The sequence below is a fragment of the Coregonus clupeaformis genome, chromosome 11, assembly GCF_020615455.1.
Source record: "Coregonus clupeaformis isolate EN_2021a chromosome 11, ASM2061545v1, whole genome shotgun sequence".
NCBI classification, from domain to species: Eukaryota; Metazoa; Chordata; class Actinopteri; order Salmoniformes; family Salmonidae; genus Coregonus; species Coregonus clupeaformis.
The window spans coordinates 21,302,297-21,327,207 of NC_059202.1; the positions used below are offsets into that span (position 1 = coordinate 21,302,297).

The 24,911-nt window shown below is 43.0% G+C and overlaps 1 protein-coding gene across 1 annotated transcript; it reads right to left on the minus strand.

Annotated features, from left to right (window-relative positions):
* Nucleotides 1-4,459: 4,459 nt before the first annotated feature.
* Nucleotides 4,460-19,782, minus strand: LOC121577251 (thromboxane A2 receptor-like). Its single transcript, XM_041891015.2, has 3 exons — nucleotides 19,699-19,782; nucleotides 13,438-14,316; nucleotides 4,460-5,530 (listed from the first exon to the last, which is right to left on the minus strand). Exons 2-3 carry the CDS (start codon nucleotides 14,221-14,223, stop codon nucleotides 5,210-5,212), a joined length of 1,107 nt encoding a protein of 368 aa, XP_041746949.1. The 5' UTR covers nucleotides 14,224-14,316; nucleotides 19,699-19,782; the 3' UTR covers nucleotides 4,460-5,209.
* Between the last annotated feature and the right edge of the window lie 5,129 nt (nucleotides 19,783-24,911).

Below are 24,911 nucleotides of genomic sequence, written 5' to 3' on the forward strand. Positions count from 1 at the left end.
TTGAGTGTATGTAAACTTCTGACCCACTGGGAATGTGATGAAAGAAATACAATCTGAAATAAATCATTCTCTCTACTATTATTCTGACATTTCACATTCTTGAAATAAAGTGGTGATCCTAACTAACCTAAGACAGGGAATTTTTACTAGGATTAAACGTCAGGAATTGTGAAAAACTGAGTTTAAATGTATTTGGCTAAGGTGTATGTAAACTTCCGACTTCAACTGTACATAGTGAACTAACATGCAGCATGACATAGATTCTTCCTCGCATAATTTCAACATAAACACTGTCTTTAACACTTTTCATAGCTTTGGATTGACTTTGTAAGAGAAACTTGATCACTTGAATTTGTAACACTGTATGAATGAAGAGTGTATCGGTTTACATGCTTATGATTAACATATAAATATTGATGCATTCATGTGCATATCACTAAGGAACATCTCTCCTCATCTCTCTTTGGAAGTGTTTACATGACTCTACATAGCAACACTTCCTCTTTGGCCCATCCATGCATCATTGTAAAAAAAAAAAGTCAACCAGAGTTGAACATGAGGACAGAACAGAGGATCATAGGACTCATAAAGCAGATAAGGAGTGTTGTGTCAGAACCTACACAGGTGATGGACACTGTCTGAAGGGCAGTCAGCCAGCCAACCGAGGGCACTGTGCCAGCGGAGGCCAGATACCTCACCAGAGCCAATGACAGTTGTCCTTTTAGTTATCTCAGGTGGAGCAGCTGCATAGCAACAGGAGAAAGTTAGCACACGCACACACGCACGCATACACGCACGCACGCACACACGCATACACACACACGACACGCATACACTTAACCACAGTGACATCCCCACACTTTCACATGAACACAAAAAACTCATACATATAGTCACGTACACTCACAGAAACATACCACGGCCTTGTGGTCTTTGGCATGGAATCTGACCAGGCAGTGTTTTTTTGTGACTGATGAGCACAGCGATACCTCACACAGTCTAGATCTAAACCAGATGCTGCTGTCAGCCTCTGCTTACATTTTCTTGGTCTCTACTAAACAATGCTTAATTAATACCATCACACAATATCATCCCACTGGCAACACCATGTGCTTAGGGCAAAGGAAAAGCCAGCTCCGAGCTCCAATGCCATCCCACTCGGCACACCATCTCATTTCAACTTGGACATTTTTGGTCATATTTGGTTGAGATGTTGATCAATGAGATTTCAACCTTTATTCACCCACTCTAAAAGACAGCCAGAAGTTTATTGAATTCCCAATGTGTTTTCACTATGCTTTCAGCCATCTAAAAGCACAACCAAATTCAAAATGGGAATACAATGGCAGATATTTTGTATTTATACAACAACAACTTAATGTGTTATCACTGTGCTTCATCTAATAGCACAACCAAATGACCTGGATTGCAGTTGAGATTATATTAAAAGTACATAGCGCAAGTGATCAATGCTGTTTGAGATTCTGCGCAGATTATTATAGCAATTGGGAAGATTTTCTCAGACCTGCGACCTTTGCATGCTATGTTGAGCTTTCTATGATTACGGATGCGTCTCAATCCACCGCATCCGCCTATGTCGGCCTTCAGCATCTGCGGTGTAAAATGTCAGAGCTACAGGTGTGTTTGTCAGAAAAAACCTGTCTTCTCACGAAAATGTCTGTAGCGTCCGAACAGTTTGGCCTAGAAACTAAAGTGCAGCTGTAATCGCTGCCAAATGTGCTTCTACAAAGTATTGAATCAAGGGTGTGAATAATTCTGTACATTTTCAATCAAATCTAAAATGATATAGTTTAGCTGTAGCAGCTAATGACGATGACAGTCATGATACTGGTGGTAGAGCTGATGGCAGAGCTGGGTGTCCCATCCACCCGATTTCCTCAGACCTGCGACCTTTGAACGCCATCTTGAACATGCACGCTTTCTATGATTGCAGAAGAAGAGATTTATAGTTATTGTAGGCTAACCTAAATAATGTGGCCGTGTTACTCATTTTAAGGTTGAATAAATACTGTTACATTAGTTTATAAGATAGCCTTAACTTTAGGCTATTTACCGTGATACAAAAGTATTATTGAATTGTGTTTGGTTGACAACGCAACCAAATATCAAGATTTAAAGGATATCTAATGAATGGATAGTTTCATCTGAGCCACTGTTTTAATCCTATTCTTGAATTTTTATTTTTGGTTTAGTTGGAGACGTAAATCCAACATATCATTTGTTAACTTGTCGACAAGTTAATAGGCTTTTTACTCCATTGCAAAACTGTAATTGAATTGTGTTTGGTTGTCAACTCAACCAAATATTAACATTTGAAGTAGTTGTATCTTTTGTTCCACTGACTTAGTCAGGCTTTAATTCCAGTTTGTCTACAAACAAATAATTGATATGTTGAATTCACATCTCCATCTCAACCAATAATCAAATTGAAAGAATATAACTAAATCAAATCAAACCTTATTTAAAGTGCATTTAAAAATTGATTTAATTTAGTCCTATTCTTTAAGTTAGATTTTTGGTTGCGATGGAGACGTGAATCCATCATATCAATAATTAATTTGTAGACACACTAGAATTAAAGCCAGACTAAGTCAGTGGCATAGATGGAACTATCCAATATGTTGGAGTCATGTCTCCATCACAACCAAAACTCTAATTTAAAGAATATAACTAAATCTAATCAAACTTAAAATGCACTTTAAATAAAGAAACATGGAGACATCAATCCAACATATTAACGTCTCCATTGCAACCAAAATCTAACTTAAAGAATAGGACTAAATTAAATCAAATCAAACTTTAAATGCAATTTAAATAAAGTTTGATTTGATTTAATCCCATTCTTTAACTTAGATTTTTGGTTGAGATAGAGACATGAATCCAACATATTAATAATTACCTTGAAAAGTACATTTGAAATGAACCAAAGCTTGAAACCCTAGGCCTATATGTATTGTCTATTTAAGCAATACGGCCCGAGGGGGTGTGGTATATTGGCCATATACCACAAATCCCCAAGGTGCCTTTTAGAGCAGTAAAACTTAATATTTTGTCATTCCCGTGTCAACGATCAGCATTCAGGACTCGAACCACCCAGTTTATATACAGTACCAGTCAAAAGCTTGGACACACCTACTCATTCAAGGATTTTTCTTAATTTTTTACTATTTTCTACATTGTAGAATAATAGTGAAGACATCAAACTATGAAATAACTGATATGGAATCATGTAGTAACAAAAAAATTGTTAAACAAATCAAAATATATTTTATATTTGAGATTCTTCAAAGTAGCCACCCTTTGCCTTGATGACAGCTTTGCAAACTCTTGGCATTCTCTCAACCAGCTTCATGAGGAATGCTTTTCCAACAGTCTTGAAGGAGTTCCCACATATGCTGAGCACTTGTTGGCTGCTTTTCCTTCACTCTGCGATCCAACTCATCCCAAACCATCTCAATTGGGTTGAGGTCGGGGGATTGTGGAGGCCAGGTCATTTGATGCAGCATTCCATCATTCTCCTTGTTCAAATAGCCCTTACGCAGCCTGGAGGTATGTTTTGGGTCGTTGTCCAGTTGAAAAACAAATGATAATCCCACTAAGCGCAAACCAAAAATCTATAATTTGGACTCATCAGACCAAAGGACAGATTTCCACCGGTCTAATGTCCATTGCTCGTGTTTCTTGGCCCAAGCAAGTCTCTTCTTCTTATTGGTGTCCTTTAGTAGTGGTGTCTTTGCAGCAATTAGACCATGAAGGCCTGATTCATGCAGTCTCCTCTGAACAGTTGATGTTGAGATGTTTCTGTTACTTGAACTTTGTGAAGCATTTATTTGGGCTGCAATTTCTGCGGCTGGTAACTCGAATGAACTTATCCTCTGCAGCAGAGGTATCTCTGGGTCTTTCATTCCTGTGGCGGTCCTCATGAGAGCCAGTTTCATCATAGCGCTTGATGGTTTTTGCGACTGCACTTGAAGAAACTTTCAAAGTTCTTGAAATGTTCCATATTGAATGACCTTCATGTCTTAAAGTAATGATGGACTGTCTTTTCTCTTTGCTTATTTGAGCTGTTCTTGCCATAATATGGACTTGGTCTTTTACCAAATAGGGCTATCTTCTGTATACCACCCCTACCTTGTCACAACACAACTGAGTGGCTCAAACGCATTAAGAAGGAAAGAAATTCCACAAATTAACTTTTAAGAAGGCATACCTGTTAATTGAAATGCATTTCAGGTGACTACCTCATGAAGCTGGTTGAGAGAATGCCAATAATGTGCAAAGCTGTCATCATGGCAAAGGGTGGCTACTTTGAAGAATCTAAAATCTAAAATATATGTTGATTTCTTTTGCACTTTTTTTGGTTACTACATGATTCCATATGTGTTATTTCATAGTTGTGATGTCTTCACAATTTTTCTACAATATAGAAAAACCCTTGAATGAATAGGTGTGTCCAAACTTTTCACTGGTACTGTATATATATATTTTTTCTGGGTTGAATTGAAACAACAGCTGTTGATGTCTTTGCAAATGCTACATAGGCCTAAAATAGTATAATTGATGATATATGACATAAAGTATGGTTACATTTCATTTGCTCTGTTAAACCTACCCTTTGGAATGACTTCGATAGCAACGGTGAATATATTTAGTTATTAAGAGATCTCTCAATAATAATTCTCACGACGGCACATTGGTGGTAGTCAGTGACAAGTATAAAGGCTGAGCTTGGTTAAAACCCTGGATGAGAGCCCACATGAATAGCTGTAGATAGATCGACTCTCCAGTAAGAGGTGCTGCTCAGCCTATAGTTTTTTATCTTCTGATAGTTGATATAACGTTGAAGATCTGCCGTTGTTTCAAAGGTACAAATGTAACATATTTCATACAAGGTTAGTCTATGTGGAAAATTGGTTACAATTATGACATAATCTAATTTCACCCTCAAAACAGTTTACGTTGATTACTTTTTTCAAATCCAATGTATTTTCCACATAGATTCCACGTCACAATACATTGACAAATTACATTGAAACAACGTTGATTCAACCAGTTTGTGCCCAGTGGGATGCCACAGCCGTATCCATGTTCAGTCTCTTTTAAGAACTGTCTAAACAGCACCTAAAAACCATATAAATAAAAATGTCCCCTACGAGGATGTGCACCAATGCACAACAACAGGAAACAGTCAAGGCGATGAAGGTGGAGCCTTCACGTTAAACGACTGGGGTTCGACTGACATGGCCCTTTCGCTACCCCCCTGGAAGTCGCCGCCCAGGGAGGCGCGGGTGAACCGGCGGATGGTGCCGACAAAGGAGGCGGGGTACAGGGTCCTTATGGAACCCCGGGACCAGTCCCAACTTGGGTAGAGGCGCTTGAGGACGGCGCGGCGAAACAGTATGTACACCCAGGGGTCCAGGATCTGGTTCCAGGTGGCGAAGCGGATGAAGAGTAGCAGGTAGCGAATCCTAGGTGGGCTCCCTGACAACACAGTCTCCGCAATAAACACCTGTAGAGTGTAAGGGGAAGGAGAGAAGGAGGGAGGGAGGGAGGGAGAGAGGGAGAGAGGGAGAGAGAGAGAGAGAGAGAGAGAGAGAGAGAGAGAGAGAGAGAGAGAGAGAGAGAGAGAGAGAGAGAGGAGGAGAGAGAGAGAGAGAGAGAGAGAGAGAGAGAGAGAGAGAGAGAGAGAGAGAGAGAGAGAGAGAGAGAGAGAGAGAGAGAGAGAGAGAGAGAGAGAGAGGGAGAGAGAGAGAGAGAGAGAGAGAGAGAGAGAGAGAGAGAGAGAGAGAGAGAGAGAGAGAGAGAGAGAGAGAGAGGGAGGGAGGGAGGGAGAGAGAGAGAGAGAGAGGGAGAGATGTAGATGAGAGGAAAAATAAGAACAACAGATAGAGAGAGTTGTCATCAGTAGTTTGAACACATAAGTGCAGCAGTTTTGGCCTTCTCACACACATTCATACAGGCACACACACACACACACACACACACACATACACACACACACAAATAAGCTCTACTCCTCAGGAATGACATACGCGCTTGTGTTTAGGTTTCAGGACTGGTCATTCAACTGAGACTGCTCTTCTCTGTGTCACGGAGGCTCTCCGCACTGCTAAAGCTAACTCTCTCTCCTCTGCTCTTGTCCTTCTAGACCTGTCTGCTGCCTTTGATACTGTGAACCATCAGATCCTCCTCTCCACCCTCTCCGAGCTGGGCATCTCCGGCGCGGCTCACTCCTGGATTGCGTCCTACCTGACCGGTCGCTCCTACCAAGTGGCGTGGCGAGAAGCTGTCTCCGCACCACGTGCTCTCACCACTGGTGTCCCCAGGGCTCAGTTCTAGGCCCTCTCCTTTTCTCCCTATACACCAAGTCACTTGGCTCTGTCATATCCTCACATGGCCTCTCCTATCATTGCTACGCTGACGATACACAACTAATCTTCTCCTTTCCCCCTTCTGATAACCAGGTGGCGAATCGCATCTCTGCATGTCTGGCAGACATATCAGTATGGATGACGGATCACCACCTAAAGCTGAACCCTGGCAAGACGGAGCTGCTCTTCCTCCCGGGGAAGGACTGCCCGTTCCATGATCTCGCCATCACGGTTGACAACTCCGTTGTGTCCTCCTCCCAGAGTGCGAAGAGCCTTGGCGTGACCCTGGACAACACCCTGTCGTTCTCCGCTAACATCAAGGCGGTGACCCGCTCCTGCAGGTTCATGCTCTACAACATTCGGAGAGTACGACCCTGCCTTACACAGGAAGCGGCACAGGTCCTAATCCAGGCACTTGTCATCTCCCGTCTGGACTACTGCAACTCGCTGTTGGCTGGCCTCCCCTGCCTGTGCCATTAAACCCCTACAACTCATCCAGAATGCCGCAGCCCGTCTGGTGTTCAACCTTCCCAAGTTTTCTCACGTCACCCCCCTCCTCCACACACTCCACTGGCTTCCAGTTGAAGCTCGCATCCGCTACAAGACCATGGTGCTTGCCTATGGAGCAGTGAGGGGAACGGCACCTCTGTACCTTCGGGCTTTGATCAGTCCCTACACCCAAACGAGGGCATTGCGTTCATCCACCTCTGGCCTGCTGGCTCCCCTTCCTCTGCGGAAGCATAGTTCCCGCTCAGCCCAGTCAAAACTGTTCGCTGCTCTGGCACCCCAATGGTGGAACAAGCTCCCTCACGACGCCAGGACAGCGGAGTCACTCACCACCTTCCGGAGACATTTGAAACCCCACCTCTTTAAGGAATACCTGGGATAGGATAAAGTAATCCTTCTACCCCCCACAAAAAAAATTGTAAAGTGGTTATCCCACTGCCTATAGGGTGAATGCACCAATTTGTGAGTCACTCTGTTTAAGAGCGTCTGCTAAATGACGTAAATGTGCCCTTGAGCAAGGCACTTAACCCTAATTGCTCCTGTAAGTCGCTCTGGATAAGAGCGTCTGCTAAATGACTAAAATGTAATGTAAAATGTTTAGCAAATAATTAGCGTTTTCCAGATGCTTCAAAAAAATGCTAACAGGCCCTTAGTGTCTCAGGATCGCAGCTGGCAGACAGTGAGTTGCTGTGGTCAAACACAAACACACGCATCATTAAAAACGGAGTACACACGCATAGAGTACACAGATACACAATGACCACATATCCAAAACATTGCTTATAATGTGGAATGATCATCGTTTTGTTTAGATGTCACCATCATTGGTCCATTGGCATACATTTTTTGGGGGAGGAGGGGGTGGGCACTGGCAAAAGCAGAGATTGCAAGTGAATGGCTTATTGCCTGCCTGACATGGAATAGAACGGAAACTAAGTGGAGGGGCAATGGTAAACCAGCTCATGACTTCGAGTATCCTTTGGACTGAGCATGCTCCAGTTGGGGGTTATGGTTAATGTAGTTCAGAAGCTGTTAAGGGGACGTGAAGCAGCTAAGATGGCTGTCCAAAGCGGATGAGTCCATAGTTGTGGCACGAATGATGCAGTCATTCGGATGGTCTGGCTATGGATGAGGTCCGGACAGTCCGGACAGCCACAGCCCAAAGCAATGTGCGGTGAGTGAAGATAGGGGGCGCTATAAACATTAGCTGTTTTTACTCGCATTAGTCTGAACTCCTGACATACGATGTAAACCCAGGGGTCACATAACTGATTGAAGGTGGCCATCCGCAGGCCGAGTAACATGAAGCCAGGCTCTACGGGTTTGCCGTACACAGCACCTTTCAGAATATATATCTGTGCAGGACAGTCAGGAGGTTAGACTGGATAAAGGGCTCCAGAAGTGCTGAAGAACATACGGTAGTGTTACCATTATATAATGAAAGGTGTAAACCTAACCTACCTCTTTCCTTTCATTCCTAAAAGAATTAGGCTTCAATTGTACCCCTTTTAGGTTTTAAATGAAAATGTTGCTTAAAAAGGCCTTCGATGTCGATTTGGTGGCACCTCAAAAATAATCTAGCGGAAACACTGACATATAGAAAGGTCGCTGGTTCTAATCCCCGAGCCGACTAGGTGAAAAATCTGTCGATGTGCCCTTGAGCAAGGCACTTAACCCTAATTGCTCCTGTAAGTCGCTCTGGATAAGAGCATCTGCTAAATGACTAAAATGTCAAATGTAAATATAGCAACACTTTATTTTGATGGTAGGTACCGTGTAGATTTATAGATGCTCAAATGTATTCAAAATAAAGTGTTACAGAACACACACAGAATCAGGGGAGTAGTAGTGAGGCTGTGATGTGAGTTGATGTGGTTTTTGGCCTCCCATCTATTTAAGCCACGAGATTGATTACAAAGAGCCTTGAATGGGTATGGTCCAGAAGCATACCAGGACTTTGAGGTCAGCTAATTTTGCCTGCATTATTTAGGAGAAATTAGGCATGTAGAGGGGTAGACTGGTAGCTTAGACCAGACCAAGCCCCATTTTTTGAGAGAAGGAGAAATGTGTCTACAGTGCATTGGGAAAGTATTCAGACCCCTTGACGTTTTCCACATTTTGTTACGTTACAGTCTTAATCTAAAATTGATTTGTCCAGAGACTTGTCCTGAAGCCACTCCTGCATTGTCTTGGCTGTGTGCTTAGGGTCATTGTCCTGTTGGAAGGTGAACCTTCGCCCCAGTCTGAGGTCCTGAGCGCTCTGGAGCAGGTTGTCATCAAGGATCAGCATCATGCTGTGGGGATGTTTTTCTGGGACTGGGAGACTAGTCAGGATCGAGGGAAAGATTAATGATCCTGAATAGTCTCCCAGTCCCTTGCAGCTGAAAAACATTCCCACAGCATGCTTCACCGTAGGGATGGTGCCAGGTTTCCTCCATACTTGGCATTTATGCCAAAGAGTTCAATCTTGGTTTCATCAGACCAGAGTATTTTGTTTCTCATGGTCTGAGAGTCCTTTAGGTGCCTTTTGGCAAACTCCAAGCAGGCTGTCATGTGCTTTTGACTGAGGAGTGGCTTCTGTCTGGCCACTCTACCATAAAGGCCTGATTGGTGGAGTGGTGTAGAGATGGTTGTCCTTCTGGAAGGTTCTCCCATCTCCACAGAGGAACTCTGGAGCTCTGTCAGAGTGACCATCAGGTTCTTGGTCACCTCCCGACCAAGGCCCTTCTCCCCCGATTGCTCAGTTTGGCCGGGCGGCCAGCCTCTAGGAAGAGTCTTGGTGGTTTCAAACTTCTTCCATTTAAGAATGATGGAGGCCACTGTGTTCTTGGGGACCTTCAATGCTGCAGAAATATGTTGGTACCCTTCCCCAGATCTGTGCCTCAACACAATCCTGTCTCGGAGCTCTACGGACAATTCCTTCAACCTCATGGCTTGGTTTTTGCTCTGACATGCACTGTTTCATAGCAAAGGGTCTGAATAGTACCTGGCGCCGACAAAGAGATAGTACCTGGCGCCGGTGACGGAGTTTATCAGGAAGTGTATAGGTGATGTTGTGCCCACTGTGACTATTAAAACCTACCCTAACCAGAAACCGTGGATAGACGGCAGCATTCGCGCAAATCTGAAAGTGCAAACCACCACATTCAACCATGGCAAGGTGACTGGGAATATGGCAGAATACAAACAGTGTAGCTACTCACTCCGCAAGGCAATTAAACTAGCAAAACATCAGTATAGAGACAAAGTGGAGTCGCAATTCAACGGCTCAGACACGAGACGTATGTGGCAGGGTCTACAGACAATCACGGACTACAAAAAGAAAACCAGCCACGTCACCGACACCGACGTCTCGCTTCCAGACAAGCTAAACACCTTCTTTGCCCGCTTTGAGGATAACACAGTGCCACTGACGAGGCCCACTACCAAGGACTGTGGCCTCTCCTTCTTCATGGCCGACATGATTAAGACATTTAAGCATGTTAACCCCCGCAAGGCTGCCGGCCCAGACGACATCCCTAGCCGCGTCCTCAGAGCATGCGCATGCGCAGACCAGCTGGCTGGTGTGTTCATGGACATATTCAATCTCTCCCTTTCCCAGTCTGCTGTTCCCACATGCTTCAAGATGGCCACCATTGTTCCTGTACCCAAGAAAACAAAGGTAACTGAACTAAATGACTATCGCCCTGTAGCACTCACCTCTGTCATCATGAAGTGCTTTGAGAGACTAGTCAAGGATAATATCACCTCTACCTACCTGTCACCCTAGACCCACTTAAATTTGCTTAACGCCCCAATAGATCCACAGACGATGCTATTGCCATCACACTGCACACTGCCCTATCCCATCTGGACAAGAGGAATACCTATGTAAGAATGCTGTTCATTGACTATAGCTCAGCATTCAACACCATAGTACCCTCCAAGCTCATCATTAAGCTCAAGGCCCTGGGTCTGAACCCCGCCATGTGCAACTGGGTCCTGGACTTCCTGACGGGCCGCCCCCAGGTGGTGAAGGTAGGAAACAACATCTCCACTTCGCTGATCCTCAACACTGGGGCCCCACAAGGGTCCGTGCTCAGCCCCCTCCTGTACTCCCTGTTCACCCATGACTGCGTGGCCAAGCACGCCTCCAACTCAATCATCAAGTTTGCAGACGACACAACAGTAGGAGGCTTGATTACCAACAATGACGAGACCGCCTACAGGGAGGAGGTGAGGGCTCTGGGAGTGTGGTGCCAGGAAAATAACCTCTCACTCAACATCAACAAAACAAAGGAGATGATCGTGGACTTCAAGAAACAGCAGAGGGTGCACCCCCCTATCCACATCAACAGGACCGCAGTGGAGAAGGTGGGAAGCTTCAAGTTCCTTGGCGTACACATCAGCTCTGGATAAGAGCGTCTGTAAAAAAAATAAAAAATACCCGCCCTCCAATACACATACAGCACCCGATGTCACAGGAAGGCCAAAAATATCATCAAGGACATCAACCACCCGAGTCACTGCCAGTTCACCAGGCTATCAAAAATAAATAAAAAAATAGCCATCACTAGCACATTAGAGGCTGCTGCTGCTGCCTATTGAAATCACTGGCCACTTTAAGAAATGGAACACTAGTCACTTTAATAATGTTTACATATCTTGCACTACTCATCTCATATGTATATACTGCATTCTATTCTATAATATTCTACTGTATCCTAGTCCATGCCACTCTGTCATTGCTTGTCCATATATGTATATATTCTTAAATCCCATTCCTTACTTTTTTGTGTGTATTGGGTATATGTTGTGTAATTGTTAGATATTACTGCACTGTCGGAGCTAGAAGCACAAGCATTTCGCTACACCCGCTATAACATCTGCTAAACTCGTGTATGTGACAAATAAAATGTGATTTGATTTTAATACTATGTAAATAAGGTATTTCTGTTTTTTTCTATTTAATACATTTGCTAAAATTTCTTAAAAACCTGTTTTCGCTTTGTTATTATTGGGTATTGTGTGTAGATTGATGAGGATTTATTTTTTTTTAAATTCTATTTTAGAATAAGGCTGTAACGTAACAAAATGTGGAAAAAGGAGGAGGTCTGAATACTTTCTGAATGCACTGTGCATTACATGTCAGAGACTGTTTGCGTAATGTAATATAACATTTCTGTATTTGTTAGTACTTTTATCAACTGAACTCATTCACTGTGCGATTGAAAACGTTGCATCGGTTTTGAATTGAATCGATTGAACGTAAAGAGACAGAGCAACAGAGGCAGATCTAGGAAAGGGACAGGGAGTCCACTCTGGCCCGGATATCCCCCTCTGTCTGCAGCCGGAGATGGCCCCCTCTTACAGGCCTTATCACCAGGCAGCATACAGCCATACTCCCTAATACAGGGACAATTCCACTTCCTGAACTTGACCTGGGCTGTATGCAATGCACACTGCTTATAAAGACGCCCACAGTTTATGCTGTTCAGCCAGTTATTTAGCCTTATTTTACCAGGTAAGTTGACTGAGAACGTATCATTGCAACAACCTAAGTATGAGTTACAGGGGGGAGAAGAGGGGATAAATGCACCAATTGGAAGCTGGAGATGATTAGGTGGCCATGAGGGTCAGGTTGGGAATTTAGCCAGGACACTGGGGTTAACACCCCTACTCTTACGATAAGTGCCATGGGATCTTTAGTGACCACAGAGAGTCAGGACACTCGTTTTAACGTCCCATCCGAAAGACGGCAGGGCAATGTCCCCTTCACTGCCCTGGGGCATTGGAATCTCCCTAGACCAGAGGGAAGAGGGCCCCCTTCTGGACTTCCAACACCACTTCCAGTAGCAGCTGGTCTCCCATCCAGGGACAACCCTGCTTAGCTTTAGAGACAAGGCAGCAGTGGTACCGGAGAGTTAGCCAAAGAGAGTTCTGTTAGCGGAGGGTCGAGAGAGCAACCTCAATAGGCAGAGATTTGTGTGTGCACATATTGATACACATGTATTGGGGCCTGTATCAAGTGCGAGTTGATCATTATCTCTTGACTTCATTTGCCATTCAAATGCAGTAAGTATGCAGCAGTGGACAATGATGGTATATTGCATTTTATAATCTGGGTGGTTCTAGCCCTGAATGCTGATTGGCTGACAGCCGTGGTATATAAGACCGTATACCACAGGTATGATGACAAAACATGTATTTTTACTGCTCTAATTACGTTGGTAACCAGTTTATAATAGCAATAAGGCACCTCAGGGGTTTGTGATATACGGCCAATATACCACGGCTAAGGGCTGTGTCCAGGCACTTCGCGTTGCGTCGTGCCTAAGATCAGCTCTTAGCCATGTTATATTGGCCATATACCACATATTGCTTAAATATGTTACAAACAACAAATGTCCGAATTTCATACATATCAATACTGAGTGATGAATATAACGATGTGTTTGAGCGGATATTGTGTCCTCCTGACCTAGGGGCATATGTCCTGTATGTGCTTGGTATTGTGTGTATGTGTGTGTGCGTGTTTTGATAGGCCGCCACTACTCACCAGCAGGGGGCACCAGCAGATGGAAGCGATCATCATGATCCAGATGAGCTGCACCATCATCTCCACCTCGTAGTCGCGGCGACGCTGCGTAGCGTCCTGGCCGCAGCACACCTTGACCAGGGTCACCACGCTCACCGTGTTGAGCAGGAAGGACACGGCGATGCACAGCAGCCCCACCAGTGAGAAGAGCAGGCAGAAGGCCATGTCGCTAGCCTCCGAGCCAATGTTGAAGAAGCACCAGGAGCCCGGTATCTGCATGTGATAGCTCCCCACGCCCACCAGGGGCAGCAGTGAGATGCACCCCGCTACCGTCCACACCATCAGCACTATGCACATGGCCCGCGACTTGGGCATGCTGGTCGAGCGGGCGAACGGCCGGTTGATGCCCACGAAGCGCTCCACGGCCATGGTGGCGCCCAGCAGCAGCGGGCACAGGCCGTAGAAGACCATGGACATGCCCATGTAGTTGCAGAAGTGGCAGTGCGGGTCCAGGCGGCGCCAGTTGAACTGGGTGAAGTGGAAGGAGACCACGATAATGCCGGTGACCAGGAGGCCCATGAAGTCGGTGACCACCAGGCCGCAGAGGAAGATGAGGAAGGAGGAGCGCGAGCGGCTGTGCGTGCGCTGGAAGGACTTGAGGAGGACCACAAAGGCGATGAGGTTGAAGGTGAGGCCCAGAGAGCTGAACACAGTGGAGAAGTTGCGGGAAGCAATGGTATGGTTGTAGTTGAAGGGGGGACTGTTGATGGAGAAGCACAGTGGAGTCGTCTCGTTGAAGAGGTTCATGGTGGCGGATTGAGGAGGTTCGGCTAATCCCAACACACTTCAGAAGAGGAGGAACTAGTCCATTTAAGATTTCCGTTGTCTTTATTCTTCACCCTGACAAACGGGACAGAACTCTGCATTAGTAACAGAAACATTTCAACAAGACTTTTAACGACTTTTTGGTTTAGCTCACAGGACAGAGACTATATGATATGTTGGACTGTTTATTACTTGACAAAACTGGAACGCTTACACTCGACTGACCTCGAAAACTACATACAGCTTTCAAACATTTTAATGGAAACTGACTGAAAACTACATACAGCTTTGAAACATTTTAATGGAAACTGACTGAAAACTACATACAGCTTTCAAACATTTTCATGGAAACTGATTGAAAACTACATACAGCTTTCAAACATTTTCATGGAAACTGACTGAAAACTACATACAGCTTTCAAACATTTTCATGGAAACTGACTGAAAACGACATACAGCTTTCAAACATTTTCATGGAAACTGACTGCAAACTACATTCAGCTTTCAAACATTTTCATGGAAACTGACTGAAAACTACATACAGCTTTCAAATATTTTCATGGAAACTGACTGAAAATGACATACAGCTTTCAAACATTTTAATGGAAACTGACTAAAAACTACATACAGCTTTCAAACATTTTCATGGAAACTGACTGAAAACTTTTGTCTGCCATAGTGTCATTGTCTACATAGCCTGTTGGAACCAGTCTGATTGCTACGTTTACCATTCTATTGAACACAGCGATAAGGCTGGTTCCACCAGGCTCATCTTTACATGTTGACAATGTTTAAACAGCAGACTTAATCAAGCCTATCTAGAGGACTAGACTCAATGGTGGATAGAGACTTTGACCCCATGGATTCCAAAGTGCGGGAGACGGTAAAAACACACAACTGTATCTCTTGGCAGGAAATGCAGTTGCATCAACATTATGTCAACGTTATGATGTCTTTAAGCAAAACTGACTTTTCACAGAGGTCAGAGGTCAGTTGACTAGTAATTCACTTCTGCCATCAAACTAAATGGAGATCACATAGCCTACTGGTAAAATTAGAGACTATATAATGGGGACATGACAGGGGAGGATATACAGGAAACAGATTCTCCAAATGCCATCCCTACATTGTTTTCACTGAGGAACTTGTGCTAAATGCAATGAAGGTATGTACCCAAATCCCTGAGGCCAGAACATCATATGCTCTCATTTCAACAAAATAATCAGAGAAGTTCACGAAGCAGAAATGTTACACACAGAGAGAGAGAGAGAGAGACAGAGAGAGAGAGAGAAGGGTTCCACTCAATATTAGTAGCTTAGTAGATCGTTGGGGTAGCTAAGATGTAGTTGCTAAGGATGTAGTTGCTAAGATGTAGTTATTGATTTTGTGTTTACTGTTTGAGCCCCTCCCATCCCCAGTCTTTCTGGGACCAGGCTGGGAACAGATATCAGGTCAAATTTCACCTGTGTTCCTTGGAGGAATGGCATGCATTACGAGGGAGATGTTGCAATCAGGCTCCAGACTTCCCCGTCTCCCTGCATGATTTGACTACACAATCACAAGTCTAATTACACTTAAGCACTCAGCCAACATAAGTATAATTTCTATACTCATTCAATTTTTGTTTTCCAACTAATGAGAGTGGATAACCACCGGATAAATACACGGAAAACAGAGAGGACAAGAGAAATGAAAGATGTATGGATAGAAACCTAGGTGGTGTTGATCCTTAGCCTTCTGCTGAAATACAACTGTAATCTCAAACCTGTATAACATCCATATTGCAGTTGAAATAGTCTACGTGCTCCAATGTGGCTCAATTGGTAAGACCATGGTGTTAGAAATTCCCACAGGGATCACGTTTACAAAAAATGTATGCACTTACTGTACTATAAGTCATTTTAGATAAAAGCGTCTGATAAATGGCATATTATCATGATATCAAATTGATATCTTCATTTTTGCTGAACATGGGGGCTGGGGATGCTGGGAACTGAAGGCAAATGCCAGAAGTAAAGCCACCTTAAGTACCATCGCTTACAGTGCATTCGGAAAGTATTCAGACCCCTTGACCTTTTCCACATTTTGTTACGTTACAGCCATTCTAAAATTGATAAAATTATTTTTTTCCCTCATCAATCTACACACAATAACCCATAATGACAAAGCAAAAACAGGGTTTTAGAAATGTTTGCACATTTATTAATAATAAAAAACTGAAATACCTTATTTACATAAGTATTCAAACCCTTTGCTAAGAGACTCGAGAATGAGCTCAGGTGCATCCTGTTTCCACTGATCATCCTTGAGATGTTTCTACAACTGGATTGGAGTCCATCTGTGGTAAATTAAATTTATTGGACATGATTTGGAAAGGCACACACCTGTCTATATAAGGTCCCACAGTTGACAGTGCATGTCAGAGCAAAAACCAAGCCATGAGGTCGAAGGAATTGTCCGTAGAGCATCGAGACAGGATTGTGTCGAGGCACAGATCTGGGGAAGGATACCAAAAAATGTCTGCAACATTGAAGGCCCACAGAACACAGAGGCCTCCATCATTCTTAAATGGGAAAAGTTTGGAACCACCAAGACTCTTCCTAGAGCTGGCCGCCCGGCCAAACTGAACAATCGGGGGAGAAAGGCCTTGGTCAGGGAGGTGCCCAAGAACCAGATGGTCACTCTGACAGAGCTCCAGAGTTCCTCTGTGGAGATGGTAGAATCTTTCAGAAGGACAACCATCTCTGCAGCACTCCACCAATCAGGCCTTTACGGTAGAGTGGCCAGACGGAAGCCACTCCTCAGTAAAAGGTAAGGCAGCCCGCTTGGAGTTTGCCAAAAGGCAACTAAAGACTCTCAGACCATGAGAAACAAGATTCTCCTGTTTGATGAAACCAAGATTGAACTCTTTGGCCTGAAAGCCAAGCATCACATCTGGAGGAAACCTGACACCATCCCTACTGTGAGGCATGGTGGTGGCAACATCATGCTGTGGGAAAGTTTTTCAGAGGCAGTGACTGGGAGACTAGTCAGGATCGAGGGAAAGATGAACGGTGCAATGTACAGAGAGATCCTTGATGAAAACCTGCACCAGAGCGCTCAGGACCTCAGACTGGGGCGAAGGTTCACCTTCCAACAGGACAACGACCCTATGCACACAGCCAAGACAACGCAGGAGTGGCTTCGGGACAAGTCGCTGAATGTCCTTGAGTGGCCCAGCCAGAGCCCGTACTTGAACCCGATCGAATCTCTGGAGAGACCTGAAAATAGCTGTGCAGCGACGCTCCCCATCCAACCTGACAGAGCTTGAGAGGATCTGCAGAGAAGAATGGGAGCAACTCCGCAAATACAGGTGTGCCAAGCTTGTAGCGTCATACCCAAGAAGACTTGAGGCTGTAATCGCTGCCAAAGGTGCTTCAACAAAATACTAAAGGGTCTGAATACTTATGTAAATGTCATATTTCAGTTTAATTTTTATAAATTTGGAAAATGTTCAGGAAAAACTGTTTTGCTTTGTCATTATGGGGTATTGTGTGTAGATTGATGAGGGGGAAAAAACGATTTAATCCATTTTAGAATAAGACTAACATAACAAAATGTGGAAAAAGTAAATGGGTCTGAATACTTTCCGAATGCGCTGTACATGTGAATTAATTCTGAGCATGTCCCGAGTGTGGTGGAGGCTGTTGGTTGAGAATCTGATTGTCCCGTCAGGTCGATCTCCTTTGACACTAGCAAATCACGAGCCGATCACCGCAGAACGCAGGGCGTTCCCAATGCATATTTTTGGTACCCATGATAGAAAGCGCATGCACTGTGGGTAACAGCACAATTCATCATTAGGGGAGACCGGGGCTGTGTGTCACTTTTCACTATCTTATGAGACTTTTGTCAACATTATTAGAAAGACGAAGGTCTTGGGTTGAAATGGGTTCCCTTTAATTATCATAACTTAATCCAAAAACACTGTCAACTTGAAATTAACAAATTACTGTAGCCTACAGAGTCTTAGAAATAGCCGGGCTATTTATTATAATAATAATGATATGCCATTTAGCATATTATTATTATGAACAATACTCTCCACAAAATTAAACAGTTTGTACTTTATAAGTATAACTTTTTGTATATAACCATCCCCAACTGAGCATAAAGGCTAGTTAATTTCCATATGGCTTGACCTCGCAACTGTTGGCTCACTATGTAAAAAAAATATGGAAAACAAGCTATAGTTTTTGTTCAGGCACAGCCAGTACAGCACTAACTAATGCTACCTATAATATCACACACAATATCATAGAACTCTACAATATCATAGAACTCTACAATATTATAGAACTCTACAATATCATTGTTACGTTCACCAGCAAGAAAACCAAATAATGTCGCTCAAACAGAAGGGGGAACTAACACCTCAACTATTTTCTATGCTAAAAGAAGCTGTAGGGGAGCGACTCCTGGTAGGGAAGCGTGGGGTAAGTTCAGCATCCCTTGTTTGTAGGAAACCATACACAAAATGTATTATTTGACCAAATATTTAGGAAGAGGTTATCATTTCATGGAGTTTGTGAAGGAAGAAACCACATGGAAAAAGTGGTTAGTAAGTTAGGTCCAAAAATTGATTTTCACCAAGTCAAATGAATTTATTGTTTCAGAGGTTTCATGATGTGTGTATCTAAAACAAAGTAGATACTTTTAAGATTGTTTTATACATCAGTTGGGGTCTCTATAAGCTTCAATATGAGGTCCTAAACTTTGCATGAAAGTGCATCCTTGTAGCTGTGTGGGCTAATATAGTCAAAATGTTTGCTTTGGGGTAAGTTGAGCCAATGGTTGCGCCAATGGCAAGTTGAGCAAATGTAAATGTTTTCTTCCCAGGCGTAATGCAAGGCATTATAGATGGGATATGAGGTAACAAAAGGGCCTGGATTATGAAAAAAGTGTTTTAAAAAGTATAAAGTATTTGTTAGGTGTTAAGCCTATGTTAAAATATGCTAACAATTATTAGAATACAAAAAAGTGATTGTGATTGTGTTGAATTGTGTTTGAGAAATAAAGATAGACATGGTTTTAAAAAGGTAGTGGTAATATTTCATTCAGTACAGACATTTGTAGGTGGCTTAACTTACCCTGTACTGAGGATCAACTTACCCGATACAAAAACAAGCTATGTTTTCAGAACTGTAATGTTTACATGAAATTCTCATTATTTCCAGGGATACACAACATCCTGAAATATATGTAGATATCTTTGTTAGAATTAATGCTATATTTCCCCTTGAAGGAGTAATGCTGAATGTGAAAAAAGGGCTCAACTTACCCCACTCTCCCCTATCATCCTTGAATATGTTAGAGGCATAGCAACTTTGTAAAGAGTGAATATCTGAAAATTATATAAATAGAAAAGCCTAGAATGACCTGTCTATTTTGGAAGGAAAAAAGTGACATGTAGCCTACCTTTTTACAGCAGAGCGTCGCTGTCAAACAGTCACTCAAACATCAGGGCGAAGTTGCCTGCGTCTTCAGCCTGTTATTGTGCGCGCGCCTCAGTTGTGTTCTGGTTAGTAGTCTAGTCCACCGTGTCCACACGAGAGTATGCTTATGACGTTATAACAGCTGTAGCCTACGGGAATGGACCTCATGAGTGACATCGGTAATAGAAAACATACATAATTGATTGCAAAAAGCCTCTGAAAAATCCCCATCTGCCGCAGTTAAAACGTAAATTGTTTTCGTCCCCGGAAGAAAGGGGGATTGACAGTGTGGAGCATCCAAATGCAAATGTAGCTACTCAGCAAATTTCTAGAATAGGCAGCTAGAGGATGCAAAATCGATGATTGAATCATTTAAACTTCTTATAGATAAAAATATAATGATCATAATATGTTTACAGCTGTGAAATGTGACTTTCAGAAAAAAAGTTGATCAGGGGCAATCTGCAGTTGCTACATCGATTTTTTTTTTAAACGTATACATTTATAATATGTACCCATTGATTCTTGAAGAATACCATTTTTAAATGTCTCATGAGCTTAGTTCAACTGTCATACTCCATCAGAACCCAACATATAAAGCTTGTCTCACTCCAATGTTTATAAACAATGTAAATGTAAACAAACACTGTATAGTCTCAAAACATGGTTAACACTATCATTTTCATGGATGGCCAGTCCTTGCATCCATAGCTCTGTCTATGAATTTGAGAGTGGTTACATTTCTCCAGCCCCATCCCTTAGCTTTTTTTTACAGAATTTTTTATTTATTTATTTTTTCAACCACTGATTGCCCCTTTAAGTATTAGTTCTTTTTGCATAATATTTATATTTTCTAAATAATTTCCCATTAGACAAGCTCCATTAGAGTCCCCGCAAGTGGAATAAACTCTACACACAGGTCAATGATGACTAGGTACATTACAATAGCCTAAGTGTGAAATATAGAAGCCTATTTCACTGGTCAATGAGGGAGACCATTAGTCTGAAGGAAACGCAGAACCATATAGACAACATTATGTCACTAATATGAGACATTTTAACGCTGGCAGTTACATCAATGCTCAACATAAGTAGCATTTAGCTGCAACAGTGTTCAGCACTGCTGCTCCAGTCCGGGAACAAGAGGATGTACACAAGGCAACATTTAATCTGAACACCATCCATGAGTAGTGACTGTGAGTGAATTAAAACACTCTCTCGTGATAAGAGGAGGGCGACGCCTTCGAACGAGACAGGGATGGCCTGAGGTACCAGACATTGCCAGATGATTAATGGGCAGATTAACTTCTGGGTTTCCAGTTGAAATGTTACAGCTGGAAGCTATTTCAAAGGCCATATGTATCTACTGTACTGTAATGTAATGTAATGTACTGTACTGTACTTCCTCAGTCTTCCTTTGAAGATCACATTGAACTGCCATTTTGACAGGAGGCCATCCTCTTGGGTCAAACAACTTCCCAATATAGGCTACCACTCTTAGAAAAAGGGTTTGAAAAAGGTTATTCGGCTGACCCATAGAAGAACCCTTAATGGGTCCAGGTAGAACCCTTTTTGGTACCAGGTAGAACTCTTTTGGGTTCCATGTAGAACCGTCTGTAAAAAAGGGTCCTACAGTCTGTCTTTCCTAAATCTCATCCAGGTGTGTCCTCTTAAACAGGCATCATTCCGATGAGGCGTTACACCTGATATCTTCAAAGGGAGATACTCCTGCTGCCAGGCTCCATCGTCTTATGCTGTAAAGTGGAATAGAGAATCCTTCATCAATGTTTACTGCCTTCCTGCTTCTAATAGACCCTGACTACATGCAGTTGAATGTTGTCATATTATATACATCTTAATGACCTGCTGCATACTTTAGATAAGGCCAATAAGCATTACGGCAAGAAAACTAGACATCCTGTACAACCATTATGTCTGTAGATGGACTGTAAGATGTTACAATATATTTTTATTTTTATTTAACCTTTATTTAAACAGGGAGATCCCATTGAGACTAAGGCTTATTTTACAAGGGAGCCTTGCGTGTACACAACCATACAGATTCACAACATTTATATTGGTCTAACATGTTGGTCTCACCACGGTTAAATCTCCCTGGTACAGCACCCATCTTTTATCACGTACAGGATTTTCTGTTCCCACAATAGGAATGTACAATGTACAAAATGTTCCAGTGCATACATTTACAATTCCACGTTAGATTACTCAAAGTGGTTCCAGTGGTTGTAGATGAATCTTCCTTTTAGTGGATGATGACGGGCATACCATTTCGGTGGACCAATCCAAAAGTGGGATTGTAGAGAATTCCCAGTGGTGATGTTCCTCTGTTATATCACTCCACCCATCCCCTGCCCTGACGGTGCCAGAGAGACCGGGGGATCATAAACTGGCTCCCCAAAATCCAAGTGACCTCTGTGACCTGGCCATTAGGCAGGATTAGGCAGCTGCCTAGTGCGGTAGATTGACCAGGGAGGCATTTTCCGAGCTAAAGTGACCCAGATGCACATCCATCAACACATAACACCTCACATATAATTCTGCCCCCAAAAAATCAAAATGTCTCTCACCCAGTGGCATATGGGCTTTTTAGGTGAGCGCTGATGCCACCCCGTGATATGCAGTGCCCACTTTGCCAAAGTCAGGGGCTCAAAGTATTTAGCTTGTCCATGCCCACTTTGTCATCTGATATTCAGAGCTTAAATAGCCTAAATGATCAGTCACAGAAATCAGGACTAATAAAGCCAATGCAACTGTCTGTTTTACAAACGGTAGGCCTGTTACATTGATGGGCATTCATAACATTCCATTGTGGGCCAACAGTGTAGGCTACACTATTCTAGTATTGGGGGGAGGATGGGGGCAGAACGGCCAGGAACCAGGCCTGTGTCCACTGAAAGGTTGCTAAGGTCAGGTGGTTGCTCGGGGGCCGGACAACTGACAGTCCTCTTCCAGTGGGTAATATTAAGGCAATAAGACCCAAGGAGGTGTGGTATATGTCCATTATACCACGGCTAAGTGCTGTTCTTACAGCCTTGATATAATGGACATTTACCACAAACCCTCGAGGTGCCTTATTGCTATTATAAACAGGTTACCAACATTATTACAACAGTAAACAAGTAATTTTGCATCATAACCGGTGGTATATGTAAGAAATAAGGCCCGAGGTGGTGTGGTATATTGCCAATATACCACGGCTAAGGGCTGTTCTTATGCACAACGCAACGCGGAGTGCCTGGATACAGCCCTTAGCCGTGATATATTGGCCATATATCACAAACCCCTGAGGTGCCTTATTGTTATTAGAAACTGGTTACCAACGTAATTAGAGCAGTAAAAATACATGTTTTGTCATACCCGTGGTATACCGTTTGATGTACCACGGCTGTCAGCCAATCAGCATTCAGGGCTCGAACCACCCAGTTTATAATGTCTGATATACCACAGGTTTCAGCCAATCAGTATCCAGGACACAAACTAACTGGTTTCTAATCTTATTTATACCACAGCATTGTTGAATACTCACTTCTGTTTGGTTTGAAGGGCATTCTAAAGTGTGCATTATTTCCCTATAATAATATCAAAATGGCTATGAAGTTAATTCTTACATGTTCTTTATTTGAGCTGCTTTTGAAAGCAAAAGTCAAATGGAAAACATTATTGGCATAGTTGAATTCGATTTTGCATAATAGCAAGCTAGTGTAGGAGGACTGATGGTTTGTTTAGACACAGATAGAACAATGGGACAGATATTTCACCAGATGTATAAATGTAAAGCATCCGCTTGGTGTTTCCACTCACTACCAAATATGGCTCCTGGCCAAGTACCACAGGGAGAAAGACATCCTGAAGCGGGTGGATGGGACACCCAGCTCTGCCATCAGCTCTACCACCAGTATCATGACTGTCATCGTCATTAGCTGCTACAGCTAAACTATATTGTTTTAGATTTGATTGAAAATTAAATACAGAAATATCTCATTTACGTACACTACCGTTCAAAAGTTTGGGGTCACTTAGAAATGTCCTTGTTTTCTAAAGAAAAGCAATTTTTTTGACCATTAAAATAATATCAAATTGATCAGAAATACAGTGTAGACATTGTTAATGTTGTAAATGGCTATTGTAGCTGGAAACTGCAGATTTTTAATGGAATATCTACATAGGCGTACAGAGGCCCATTATCAGCAACCATCAGTCCTGTGTTCCAATGTCACGTTGTGTTTGCTAATCCAAGTTTATCATTTTAAAAGGTTAATTGATCATTAGAAAACCCTTTTGCAATTATGTTAGCACAGCTGAAAACGGTTGTGCTGATTAAAGAAGCAATAAAACGGGCTTTTTGAGACTAGTTGAGTATCTGGAGCATCAGCAATTGTTGGTTCGATTACAGGCTCAAAATGTCCAGAAACAAATAACCTTCTTCTAAAACTCGTCAGACTATTCTTGTTCTGAGAAATGAAGGCTATTCCATGCGAGAAATTGCCAAGAAACTGAAGATCTCATACAACGCTGTGTACTACTACTACTACTAAAGCCATATCTCAGACTGGCCAATAAAAATAAAAGAGAAAGATGGGCAGTCTGAGATATGGCTTTTTCTTTGCAACTCTGCCTAGAAGGTCAGCATCCCTGAGTGTGAATACTTGTGTAAAACAAACTTTCTGAAGGCACTGTATATGATGGGAAAGAGGAGAGGATTTGTCCTCTTAGTTGCTTTGAAAAGCTATGGCAAGACTTTAAAATGTCTGTCTAGCAATGATCAACAACCATCTTGACAGAGCTTGAAGAATGTTTAAAAGAACACTGTGCAAAAATTATACAATCCAGGGATGCCAAGTTCTTAGAGGCTTTCCTTGGCTCATGGTGCTCTAATGACTCCTTGTGACAGGGCTGGGCGCCTACAAGCTGACTCCAATCGTCAGTCGAACAGTGTTTCCTCCGACACATTGGTGCGGCTGACATCCGGGTCAAGCGAGCAGTGTGATAAGAAGTAGGCAGCCAGGCGGGTCATGTTTCAGAGGACGCATGACTCGACCTTCGCCTCTCCCGAGCCCATTGAGGAGTTGCAGAGATGAGCCAAGGGACCTAATTAAAAAAATAATAATGTTTGTGGCCATACCACCATTAATACGCCTGTTCAGGGTCGGGCCTGGTTAGCACTGGGACGGGAGA